The sequence below is a fragment of the Cinclus cinclus genome, chromosome 6, assembly GCF_963662255.1.
Source record: "Cinclus cinclus chromosome 6, bCinCin1.1, whole genome shotgun sequence".
NCBI classification, from domain to species: Eukaryota; Metazoa; Chordata; class Aves; order Passeriformes; family Cinclidae; genus Cinclus; species Cinclus cinclus.
Window position 1 is genome coordinate 9,206,636 of NC_085051.1, and position 12,328 is coordinate 9,218,963.

Here is a 12,328-nt window from a genome sequence, read left to right on the forward strand (position 1 = left end):
CTGCGCTGGGTGGCCAGACACCTTTGGCAAAGCTCCCGTGTTTGGAGGAATAACCTTGTTCTGTGGCTGAGGCCACTCCAGGGCTGGGCTTCTTCTGCAGGCAGCCTGATGGCTGTCTGTTATCCCATGGAACTCTTGGGACTCAACTTCAAGTCTTGTCATTGTTCCCAGGTGCTGTGACAAGAGATTGTGGACAAAGATAGACTTGAGCAGGTGCAAGTCCATCACCCCCCAGGCACTGAGTGGCATCATCAAAAGGCAGCCGGTCAGCCTCGACCTCAGCTGGACCAATATCTCAAAAAAACAGCTTACGTGGCTCGTCAACAGGCTGCCGGGTGAGTGGGGGCTGGGGAGGGGTCCCTTCCTTTGCCCCCAGCCTGCTCCAAGTCTCCCTGAGGGCTGGCTGGGTCATGGGGAGAGAAACCCTGCAAGCCTAGGAACTCCCGAGTGCCTGGGTCCCATCACACATCAAGTGTCCCACCCCAGGCAGGGAGGGGACCCGCTTCCTCACGTGCCTGGAAAAAGATGGTGGAGATCTGGGATGCCTGGGAGCCGACCAAACCCGTCTAACTTGTTACCTGCCTCCCTTCTGCCAGGCCTGAAAGACCTCATCCTAGCAGGCTGTTCCTGGTCCGCGGTCTGTGCTCTCAGTACCTCCAGCTGCCCCCTTCTCAGGACCCTCGATCTTCGGTGGGCAGTAGGAATCAAGGACCCTCAGATCCGGGACTTACTCACACCTCCAACAGACAAACCCAGTAAGCTAGTGCTCCCGCCCTGGGGCTGGCTGGGCTGGACAAGGGAAGATCTCCAGAGCAGTCTGTTCACTCTTTTATTCTCTGTGCCCGTGCAGGTCAGGACAATCGCAGCAAACTCCGCAACATGATCGACTTCCGGCTCGCCGGGCTGGACATCACGGACGCCACGCTGCGCCTGATCATCCGCCATATGCCCCTGCTCTCCCGCCTCGACCTCAGCCACTGCAACCACCTCACGGACCAGTCGGCCAACCTGCTCACCGCCGTGGGCTCCTCCACACGCAACTCCCTCACCGAGCTCAACATGGCAGGTGTGTGCCCTGCTCCCGCTGCCTCCTTGATTTCCCCGTTCCTCCCGCCAGTGCTGGCTGCTGGAGGTGTCCCCCTCACGCTCCCTGTGCTCTGCCCGCAGGCTGCAATAAGCTGACGGACCAGGCCTTGCTGTACCTGCGCCGCATCTCCAACGTCACCCTCATCGACCTGCGGGGTTGCAAACAGATCACCCGCAAAGCCTGTGAGCACTTCATCTCGGACCTGTCCATCAACAGCCTCTACTGCCTGTCCGACGAGAAGCTGATCCAAAAAATCAGCTAGAGACCCTCCCCGGGGCAGACTGAGGAGAAGGAAAAGAGCCCATCCCACCCCTGTCGGAGAGCCGCTCCTCCACCTCCCCCCCCCTTGCCCTGCGTGTCCTGCCGCTGCCTCCCACCTGACTCGGCAGGCAGGGCCGTCGCTGGCCTCGCTCTGCTGTCCTTCCTCCTCCTCCTCCTTCCCCGGGACTTCTGCCGAGGAAGATGTCCTGCCAGGCTGGCCAGTACCAGAGGAGGAACGGGCACATGGCAGGGAGCCTGGGCCCGGAGGCTGGCCGCTCCCGGGGCGGGGCTGTAACAGAGGCCTCTGTGCAGAGAAATGGGGCACCCTCTTCCCCCCAGCTTTTCCCTTCCTCCCCGTTGTCTCCTTGCCTTGAAACACTTGTCACGTCCCCGGTAGCACAAAGCTTGAGGGTCGAGGTCTCTCCGAGGAAGCGGGAGCAGAGCCAGAACACTGCGTCCCCCTCTGTGCCGCCACCAGCTCGGCGCTTCCCTGCGCTTTCCCCACCTTCCCCTCGTCTGGCTGCAGGGACTGCTGTCCATCCCCCTCCTCCTCCCACACATGGGGCGGTTCTTTGGGCACCCAGGGCAGGAGCCCCGTGGGTGGGGTCTCCCGGGAGCGGGGGCTGTGGGGGATAACTCGTCTGTCCGAGGGGATGGAGTAGGGGAGAACCCACAGGTACACCAGAGCTCAGGGAGGACTCGGGAAGCATCAGCCAGGGGTGAGTGTGCACGGGGCGGGGACAGGAGCTGCCTCCTCTTCCTCCCCAGCTCCCGGCACCACGAAGCACTCTGGGGCCGGAGGGGCGAGGGCTGCTCTGCGGCCCGGGACCGAACTGGCATCGTCCTCTCCTTCCTTCCCCACCCCCCCGCCCTTTTCGCTGCCGATTTTCCTTTGCAATGAATGGTTGGTCCAAAGAACCTCTCTCTAGGGCAGCAGAGAGCTTTTTGCACTTTAAAAAAAAAAAAAAAAAAACAACAAAAACCAACAAACAAAAAAAAAAACACAAAAAAACCACAAAACAACAAAGAAAAAAAGACAAGAAAAAAAAAGGAAAAAAAGGTTGGAATCTTCTTTTTCTGGGTCACTATTTTATTTCCCTCCCTGTCCTGTCCCTGAGCCTGGACGCTCCCCCTCTCCGTCCCCCCCGTGTCAGCACCCTGCTCTCTCCCTGGCAGCATACCGATAGCACAATCCGGGGTGTCCCCTCCGTGCCACCACCGGTCCCCAGCCCCGCAGGGGTCCCCGGGGGGCAGCCCGCACCCCCCCTGCTGCTTCAGAAGCAATAAAGGAGGAGAGGCGGCCCGCGGGGACTGTCCCCGGCAGGGGGACACGAGGGGACAATCCCGCAGTGCCTGGGACGAGGGGCAGTGTGGCCGAAGCGGAGCCAGAGGGCTCGGAGTAGGAAATCCCCTCCAGGCGAGAGGAGGAGCCTTCGGCCTCTCTCGGCGGTGGCTCCCGGGAAAGACGTCGGAAGAATTTGAAGCTTTTCTTTTTCCTTTGGATTCCTTTTGAGTTTTGCAACGCGAAAGAAAAATTTCCAGAGCTGGGGTTGAGAGGGGCGAGGTGGTCCCTCCTCCGCGGGGACAGCACCCTCTTCCTGCCGTGTCCCCCCTCTCCAGCCGCAGAGACTCCAGCGTGCGACCCTCCTCACCACCCCGGCGTGGTGCAAATCCACGAGGAAGAAAAAAAGAGAATTATATATAATAAAAAAATCACTTAGTGATTTAAAACCAACCCAGCCTGCTCCCTAAAGACAACTCCTGCAAGCAAAGTCACTTGTTTAAGGGTTTGGTTGTGGTTTTGTTTCGTTTCGATCCCCCTTTCCCTCCCTTCCTCCTTCCCTCCCTTCCCCGGAGAAATATTGTAAATATCTATTTTTTTGTTGGCGATTTAGAGTCCATCTCTGATGTTTGTGCTTTAAAATTAAATGTAAGCATTAAGGGTAAAAGCAAACCAAGTCTTGCGCTCTCTCAGCTGGGGTTGGAGGTTCTTGGCTGGGGCAGAGGGTGGGCACCTACTTGGCAAATGGGTTTGGATTTCTTTCCTTTTTATATTTTGGGGTTTTTTGCTTCCTGAGCCTTCTCCCATCTCCCATCCTGGATTTTTAGAGAGGCTTTTCACTCATACCATATTACCACCAGGCTGGGCGAGCTGTTGTGAGGGGAGGGGAAACCCCAGCCTCCCCAGGGAAATATTTTTATTTCTTGGGGGTGGACTTTTGGAATTAAAAAAGAAAAAAAGACCAACTACAGTCTATGAGTGTGAGCTCTGCCCATTTGTCTGTGAGGGAAGTGGAGGGGACAAGGCCAGGGCTGGCACCTCCTGTGTCCCCTCCCTGTGCTTTCAGCTGCTTGAGAGGAAACCAGAGCATCATTGGTGGTGGCAGCTGTCCTGTTGTCCCCACTGTCACCTGGTGGGTGGTGGCAGCTGTCCCTGGGTCTCATCACCTCCTGCCAGGGCCACAGGTCCTCCAGAGGCCCGAGGGGCTCTTGCCCTCCACATCTCTTGGGAAACCTGCCCTCTCCCAGTAGATTCCTGGATCACCAGGGTGACATTTAGTGTTCCCCATCCTGCAGGGCTGTCATGGCCCAGATCCCTGCGGCGGCGGGGCTGTGACATTTGCATGGCGAGGCACAAGGCAGGTGACATCATCCTCCACAGGTGGCTGAGGCCACTGCCGCCTTCCCTGTGCCCTGGTCCTCAAGTGCCACCATGTGCCTCCCCAGTGATGCACCAGAGCCAAGCGAATCTCAGCACCCCCGACCCCCTGCATGTCCCCCCCAGGTGTCCCCTCCTGGCCCCGGGGACACGGACCCTGCTCGCCGTGTCACATGCACATGGTCACACCTGCTGCCACACATGGCACATGTGGTCACACACTGTGTGGTGTGGAGCAACACACACGATGTCACACACACAGCCACTGTCACACGCACCCATGGTGTCTCAAAGTGTCACACACAAAGGCACACACAGAGACGGCGTGACACCCGTGGCGTCACACCCCCACGCTGGCACACACAGCTGGTGGCACACACACACCCAGTGTCACAATACCCAGTGTCACACACATACACCCAGTGCCATACACACAGTGTCACACACACAGTGTCGCATGCCCACATCCAGTGCCATACACACGGTGTCACACACACCGCCGGTGCCACAGCCGCTGTCACGGCCCCTCCCGGGCGGGCGTGGCGCCGGCGCTGTCCCCGCCCAGCATCGCTGTCCCCGCCCCGCTCCCGGTGCGGCCGCGCCCCGTTCCGCGCTCCGCTCCCGCCGCTCCGGGCGCTGCCGCCGCCCGCGTCCCGGCGCCGCCGAGCCCCTCCCGGCCGCTCCCCGCTCCTCCGCCCGGCTCCTCTCCGGCCCCGTTCCGCTTCCGGGCGCGGTTCCGGTTCCGGGGCCGGCGGGTCGGGTCGGGTCGGGCCGGGGCCGGTGCGGCGCCGGCGGCGGGGCCGGCGGCGCGGCACGATGGCGGACCTGGAGGCGGTGCTGGCGGACGTGAGTTACCTGATGGCCATGGAGAAGAGCCGCGCCGCGCCCGCCGCCCGCGCCAGCAAGAGGATCGTCCTGCCCGAGCCCAGGTGAGGCCCCGCCGCTGCCCCTCTGCTTGTCCGTCCGTCCGTCCGTCTCTCCGTCCCCGGCACCGCCACCCCCGGTGCCTTGGTTGTCCCTTCCCGGTACCTCTCGCACGGGCCCGCGGGTCACGGACACCTCCAGTACACGTGCGTGCCGGTCACAGCTGCCCGGACACAGGGATGTGGACACACGGATATGGACATACAGGGATATGGATACACACGGATATGGACATACACAGATACGGATACACAGGGACACGGACACGCACACAGACACGGACACACGGACATGGACCCACAGATATGGACACGCACACAGCTACGGACATACAGATATGGACACATGGATATAGACACACACACACGGACATGGACACACATGGATATGGACACACACGGATATGACACACACACGGATGTGGATACACACGCGTCATGCCTGTTGCACAGACAGACACACGGACATGGACGCGCACACACACACTTCCTGCCTGACCCAGGGACACACAAACACGGACACACGGACATGGACACACACACATCCTGCCAGACACGCAGACCCACCCAGTTGTGTGTGCCCTCTGTCACCGCCGTGTCGCACCCATGTGTACGCACACACACACCTGTACCCAGGTGTGCAGAGGGTCATGGTCCCCACTTCCCCTGCCAGACCCCGGTGCCCCTCTGTGCCTTCACTGCTGTCACCTGTGAAGCTTTTTAGGGGGGACACCCGTCCCCACCCTCCCTTGGGCCCCAGTGCGGGGGACACGCTGTGATCCTGGCACCCAGCAACATGCCACGTTTGGGTGGGGACACACAGGATGGTAGGATGTGTATGCCACCAGGGCTTGGGGACACGGGAGGAGAAGGAGAGGAGGGGTGGGGAGCAGGGGTCCGTCAGGGGACGCAGATGAGCCCCTCTGGTGTGTCCCCAGCATCCGCAGCGTCATGCAGAAGTACCTGGAGGACCGGGGAGAGGTGACGTTTGACAAGATCTTCACGCAGAAGATTGGTGAGATGGGGACACGGGGGCTGTGGGGGACGTGAGGGGGCACATGGGCCAGCACCCACAAGCATAGGGGCAAGTGTGGGTGGGCTGAGGGGCTGCACTGGTGGCCACCATGACAGAGAGAGGAGGGAACGACAGGGGGGTTGTGGGGCCAGGCTGGACAGGGGTGCTGGGGGGCTGCGCCACGTTCCCCACCCTGTGTCCCCTGCCCTGTCACTTCCCCCTACACCAGCGCTAACCGTCCAGGGCAGGAAGCGCCTCTCACTTCCTCCTGCTGGCCCCGGCGGTTTCCGGGCACGTCCGCCCTGCTCCGTGTGCCCGCCCGTGCCCCTGCCCCCACTGTGCCCCGCAGCAGCCCCTTCACTGCCCCATGGTGTCCCAGGGTGCTGCTCCCCATGCCAGCCGTGTCCTTGTCACCCTGTCACCGTGCCAAGTCCTCACCGGTCCCTGCTTGGTGCTTCCCCAAGCCTGGCACTGGCGTGGCAGCAGGGCTGGGAAGGCCCAGGGACTGTCCCTGTGTCCCTTGGCCTGGGCTTGCGGGGACTGTCAGCTCTCACACTGTGACTCTCTCCCTGCAGGCTACTTGCTTTTCCGGGATTTTGCCTTCAACCAGGCCGAGGAGGCCAAGCCCCTAATGGAATTTTACGAGGAGGTGAGATAGGGGGACCCAGGGGACAATCCCCTGTGTGCACCAGGAGCGGGGTTGGTACCTCCATGGACACGGTGCCAAGAGCACCACCCGAGGTGACAGTGCCCAGGGAGCTGGGAGATACCATGAGAGGATGGGATAACCTCTGCCATGGGACATGGCACCCAGAGGGGCCACAATTCCAAGTGCCACTGGAGCTGTGCCCTCTCCAGATCAAGAAGTACGAGAAGCTGGACTCGGAGGAGGAGCGAGCTGCCCGCAGCCGCCACATCTTTGACCATTACATCATGAAGGAGCTGCTGGCCTGCTCCCACGTGAGTGCCAGGCACTGGGTGGGGTGAGGCAGCAGGCTGGGAGGGGTGTCCCCACTGTCCCCACAGTGTCCTCAGGGGGAGCTCTAAATCCCCCACAGGCTCCATCCTGGGACCCACATCGCATCCCTTTGGATGGGGTTTCCTCTGTGGATTGCTGCCTCATGCAGCCCTGCCTGGCTGCTGTCCCTTCTGCCTGAGGTGACACAGTCCTGTCCCCTCACAGCCCTTCTCCAAGAGCGCCACGGAGCATGTCCAGAGCCGCCTGAGCAAGAAGCAGGTGCCCCCAGATCTCTTCCAGGTGGGCATCACCTGGGGCAGGGAAGGGGTCCTTGCCACCTGTAGCACTCAGAGAGTTGGTCCTTAGAGGAGGCTGGGGGTGACAAAGTCCCTGAAAGTGGGAGGGAGGAGTCCCAGGAGGAATGGGGAGGATGGTGAGAGGGTCCCCAGAATGTTGAGAGTGAGGGGGAATTGCTGGTGGAGTGGTGAGAGACTGGGGGCTGGAGGTAGCAGGGATTCCTCAGAGGGACGTGATTGGGACCCTGGATGTCACCCTAGGGGTCCCCAGGGCTGGTAATATTGAGGTCCCCAGAAACTGAGGTGGCAGAAGCATCCCTGGGGGCCTGGAAGTGTCCGTGGGAGGGATGTGAAATCCCAGGGGTGGAGGAGACCCCAAGTAATGGTGGGATTGGGTGACCTGGGTGTCCCTGGGGACCCAGCGCTGAGCCCCGTGTCCTCCCTAGCCCTACATTGAGGAGATCTGCCAAAACCTGCGTGGAGGCATCTTCCAGAAATTCATTGAGAGGTGAGTTGGGAGGAAATTCCCATGCCGGTTGGGGTGTCCCATCCCTCTGTCTCCCATCCCAGAGAGGGACCAGGGGTGCCCACACTGGAGACTTTGGGGTCTCTTCCTTTCCCAAGTGTCGTGGGGAGTGCTTCCTGTCTCCAGACAAATCCAGGGAGCTGTTGTTTCTCCAGGATCTCCACTCTTGCCCTCTTTGCTCTTCCTTGCAGTGACAAGTTCACGCGGTTCTGCCAGTGGAAGAACGTAGAGCTGAACATCCATGTGAGCAGGAATCCCTGCCCCTCACTTCCCAGGAAGGAGGATGTGCTTCCAGGGAGCCTCTGTATCCCTCAACCTGGGAAAACTGGGGCAGGGGGCTCATGCCAGTCTCCTCCTCACTCCTGCAGCTCACCATGAACGATTTCAGCGTTCACCGAATCATCGGCCGCGGCGGCTTCGGGGAGGTCTACGGCTGCCGGAAAGCAGACACGGGCAAAATGTAACGGGAATGCTCCGGCATGGAGGGACCCACCTGGGGTTTTGGGGTGCTGGGGCGTCCCAGTGGTGTTGCTGTGATGACACATGTGGGGGGGGGTACGGGAATATTGTCATGGCTACAGGCACTTGGGGGTGGCAGGGAGGTCACGGCTGTGGGCGGGAGCTGGGTGCTGCCCCTGCTGTGGGGACATGGTGGCTGCAGGGATTCCGTGTCCCCTCCTTAGGTATGCCATGAAGTGCTTGGACAAGAAGCGCATCAAGATGAAGCAGGGCGAGACGCTGGCCCTCAACGAGCGCATCATGTTGTCCCTCGTCAGCACTGGGGTGAGGGGACACCGTCACCTGTCATCCTCACCCCCTGGGCAGGGGACAAGGGACAAGGGACAGGGTGACCCATTGTCTCCTCCTCCCTGCCAGGACTGCCCGTTCATCGTGTGCATGTCCTACGCCTTCCACACGCCCGACAAGCTCAGCTTCATCCTTGACCTCATGAACGGTGAGACCCCAGCCCTGAGCCACTCCCAGGGCACAGAGCCACCTGCCCCGGATGACAGCCTGTCCCTGTCCCCACAGGGGGGGACCTGCACTATCACCTGTCCCAGCACGGCGTCTTCTCGGAAGCAGAGATGAGGTTCTATGCGGCCGAGATCATCCTGGGCCTGGAGCACATGCACAGCCGCTTTGTGGTGTATCGTGACCTCAAGGTGACCATCCCCACCTGCAGGGACATCCCCAGGCCTTTAGAAACCCCTCCTGTGGGCACCCGCAGGTGTCACAAACCCTGCAGGAGCCCTCAGAATGCTGCGGGCACTCACCAAGACCAGAGGGCACCCTCGGGTCTAATGGAAACCCCAAAAGCAAAATCCACGGGCACCCTGAGACTTTTGGGGCTCCAAATCCCACAGAACTTCCCAGGCTCGCCATCCCTGTTACCCGTGGGCCACTCTGGAGCTCAGGGTGTCACTTGGTGTCTCTGCAGCCTGCAAACATCCTCCTGGACGAGTTCGGCCACGTCCGCATCTCCGACTTGGGCTTGGCCTGTGACTTCTCCAAGAAGAAGCCCCACGCCAGCGTGTGAGTGTGCCCACACCCCTGCCCGCCCTGCCCCCCCGCCCGGGGCGGCCCCTGACCCCCCTGTGCCCCCTCCCCAGGGGCACCCACGGGTACATGGCGCCGGAGGTGCTGCAGAAGGGGGTGGCCTACGACAGCAGCGCCGACTGGTTCTCGCTGGGCTGCATGCTCTTCAAGCTGCTCCGGGGGTGAGTGTGGGCTCAGCTGGGCGCAACTGGAGGCAGCTGGGCACTGCTGAGCTCCCTCTCCCTCCGCGCCACAGGCACAGCCCGTTCCGGCAGCACAAGACGAAGGACAAGCACGAGATTGACCGGATGACCCTCACCATGGTGGGTGGGGGCACTGAGGGGTAGGGCATGGGCACCCACTGGCCTGGGAGGCATGCAGGGAATCAGGGATGGCTGGTCTTTGACTGGAGCACATGTTTCTGCCCATCTGTGTCAGCGTGTGTCCCTGTGCCTGCTCACCAGCGTGCTTATGGAATCTCCCACAGGCCGTGGAGCTGCCGGACTCTTTCTCCCCGGAGCTGCGTTCCCTGCTCGAGGGGCTGCTGCAGCGGGATGTCAACCGGCGCCTGGGCTGCATGGGGCGAGGGTCAGTGTCCCCCGAGGCCCCCAGGGGATGGGGCAAGATGTGCTGGCACAGTCCCCCTGCGGCAACGCTCACCCGCCCTCCTCCCTCCACAGGGCGCAGGAGGTGAAGGAAGAGCCCTTCTTCAAGGACCTGGACTGGCAGATGGTGTTCCTGCAGAAGGTGAGCAGTGTGTCCCCACGGCTGGGGACAGGGACAGGGTCACAGGTGTGGGCAGTCACTCCTCTGACCCCCCCGTGCTGCCCGCAGTACCCGCCACCCCTCGTCCCGCCCCGTGGTGAGGTGAACGCGGCCGATGCCTTCGACATCGGCTCCTTTGACGAGGAGGACACCAAGGGTATCAAGGTACCGGCCACGGGGGCCGAGCGTGGGGGCATGGGGTGTCCTGCAGCCCCTCACCCCGGCATCCCACCCTGCCCAGCTGCTGGAGAGCGACCAGGAGCTGTACCGCAACTTCCCGCTCACCATCTCGGAGCGCTGGCAGCAGGAGGTCACCGAGACTGTCTTCGACACCGTCAACGCCGACACCGACAAGCTGGAGGCTCGCAAAAAGGCCAAGAACAAGCAGCTGGGCCACGAGGAGGGTGAGTGGGGCCAGGCACCCTCACCCTGAACCACCCCTGGCCACATCCCAGGTGCTGATCCCACCTCCCTGCGATCCCAGAGTACGCCATGGGCAAGGACTGCATCATGCACGGCTACATGGCCAAGCTGGGCAACCCCTTCCTGACACAGTGGCAGCGCCGCTACTTCTACCTCTTCCCCAACCGCCTGGAGTGGCGCGGGGAGGGCGAGTCGCCGGTAAGGAGGGCACGGCGCCGGGGGGTGAGGGGTGCAGGACGCCCGGGGGGAACCCCGGTGGGGGCACAGGGACTGGGCTGAGCCTGTCCCCCCAGCAGTCCCTGCTCACCATGGAGGAGATCGACTCGGTGGAGGAGACGCAGGTGAAGGAGCGCAAGTGCATCCTGCTCCGCATCCGCGGGGGCAAGCAGTTCGTGCTGCAGTGCGACGTGAGTGTGTCCCCCACGCCACCCCTGGCTGCTGGCCACCTCCTGCTGCCTGCTAGCCGACCCCTCTGCTGGCTACTAGCCCTGTGTGTTTAGTGCTTCAAGCCGTGCCAGGGCATCAATACCAAAAACGTGACCTGGCACCCTGGGGATGCCCAACCATCCTGTGCCCTGCGCTGTCCTCCCCATCCTGACCCAATTCCCTGTCCCGCAGAGCGACCCCGAGCTGGTGCAGTGGCGGAAGGAGCTGCGGGATGCGCAGCGCCAGGCGCAGCAGCTGCTGCAGCGGGTGCCCCGCATGCAGAACAAACCCCGCTCGCCCGTGGTGGAGCTCAGCAAAGTGCCGTTCATCCAGCGCTCCCCCAATGGGCTCTGACCCTTCCCGCTCCCCCTTCCCCCTTCCCGCCCCACCTCTAATTTATTGGGTTGGGTTCCCGCGTGTCCCCCCCCGCTCTCCGTGTGCCCCGGGAGGGGTGGGGTGGGGGGGGACACGCCCGGTGCCGGTGTCACCCGGGGGTGTGTCTGCGGTGACGCCCCGCAGCACCTTCTCCCCGGTGTGCTCCCCCGGTCCTCCAGGAACCCTCCGGCTCAGATGAAGGCAGCCCCAGTCCCTCCTGCCCGCTTCCCAGTGCCGTGTGTGCCAAAGGGGCCGGCGGGGACCCCCAGCTGGCATGTCCCCCCCTTCCTGTGTGGCTGTGCCCGTCCCGTGGGTGACAACCCTTTGTGTGTGTGTGAGAGAGTGTGTGTGTGTGCGCGTGTGTGTGTGTGTGTGTGAGTGTGTGCCCTGGGGGACCCCTGTAAATATTGTGCCATGGGTCCCCTGTACCCCCGGCTCTGCCACTGCCCCTCCTGTCCCTCCCCAGGGCACCCCCAGCCCCCTGCCCTCCCTCCTGAGGAGGAAGGAGTAGGTGGGACCCCCTTAAATCAGCCACAGGTGGGCCTAGGGGTGTCCCCTGCCCCCCCAGTCCCCAGCAGCATCTGTAAATATTGGTCTCTGGTCGCTCTGCTCCCGGGGCTGGGGGGGCACTGGGCAGGGGGGACACCAGGCAGGGCCGGGGCAGTGGGTGAGTGAGGTTTTCATGAGCAGAGATGTGAGAATGCCAAAAAATTAAAGAGTTTTTATAATAAAAAGATAGAAAAACAACATCGGGCTCCACCTCGCTGCAGGGTGGAGAGATGTCTCCATGCCCGCTGAGGGTGGCACGGAGTCCTTGTCACCTGTGGTGTGGGAGCTTCCTGTGTGTCCCCCTGTGGACACACCAGCACTTTGGGGACATCCCAAAGCCCCAACAGGATGGGAGTTCCGGGCCAGCGTGGGCTGCTGGGGGTTGTGTCCCCTGTTGCTGCACTGTCCCCTGGGATGATCTTGGCTGTCACTTGTCACCAGGCAGTGCAGGGTGTCACCTCTCCTGCCCACACTCTGCCTGCAGGCAGTGCCGTCAGGGCGCGGCCGCAGCCGGGCTGGTGCTCCAGCA

At 62.2% G+C, this 12,328-nt stretch overlaps 2 protein-coding genes across 3 annotated transcripts in view; both read left to right on the forward strand.

The window, feature by feature from the left end:
* Positions 1-3,236, forward strand: part of KDM2A (lysine demethylase 2A) — a 33,370-nt gene extending 30,134 nt beyond the window's left edge. The window contains exons 19-22 of the mRNA XM_062494279.1: positions 172-335; positions 597-755; positions 851-1,066; positions 1,168-3,236. Coding sequence (XP_062350263.1) covers positions 172-335; positions 597-755; positions 851-1,066; positions 1,168-1,349 — 721 coding nt within the window. The 3' untranslated portion in view covers positions 1,350-3,236. The remainder of the gene's footprint in view (positions 1-171; positions 336-596; positions 756-850; positions 1,067-1,167) is intronic.
* A 1,504-nt stretch (positions 3,237-4,740) lies between these two features.
* On the forward strand, positions 4,741-11,978 carry GRK2 (G protein-coupled receptor kinase 2). Of its 2 annotated transcripts, none has more exons than XM_062494158.1 (21): positions 4,741-4,936; positions 5,869-5,945; positions 6,521-6,594; positions 6,804-6,905; positions 7,129-7,203; positions 7,646-7,707; positions 7,917-7,968; positions 8,094-8,185; positions 8,409-8,508; positions 8,602-8,680; positions 8,758-8,888; positions 9,164-9,258; positions 9,336-9,443; positions 9,518-9,584; positions 9,749-9,849; positions 9,942-10,008; positions 10,096-10,191; positions 10,268-10,430; positions 10,511-10,647; positions 10,746-10,856; positions 11,068-11,978. In XM_062494158.1, exons 1-21 carry the CDS (start codon positions 4,824-4,826, stop codon positions 11,227-11,229), a joined length of 2,064 nt encoding a protein of 687 aa, XP_062350142.1. In that variant the 5' UTR covers positions 4,741-4,823; the 3' UTR covers positions 11,230-11,978. The 2 variants fall into 2 exon arrangements, with proteins under 2 accessions (XP_062350142.1, XP_062350141.1); XM_062494157.1 differs by having other exon boundaries at positions 10,743-10,856; positions 11,068-11,977.
* The last annotated feature ends 350 nt before the right edge of the window (positions 11,979-12,328 follow it).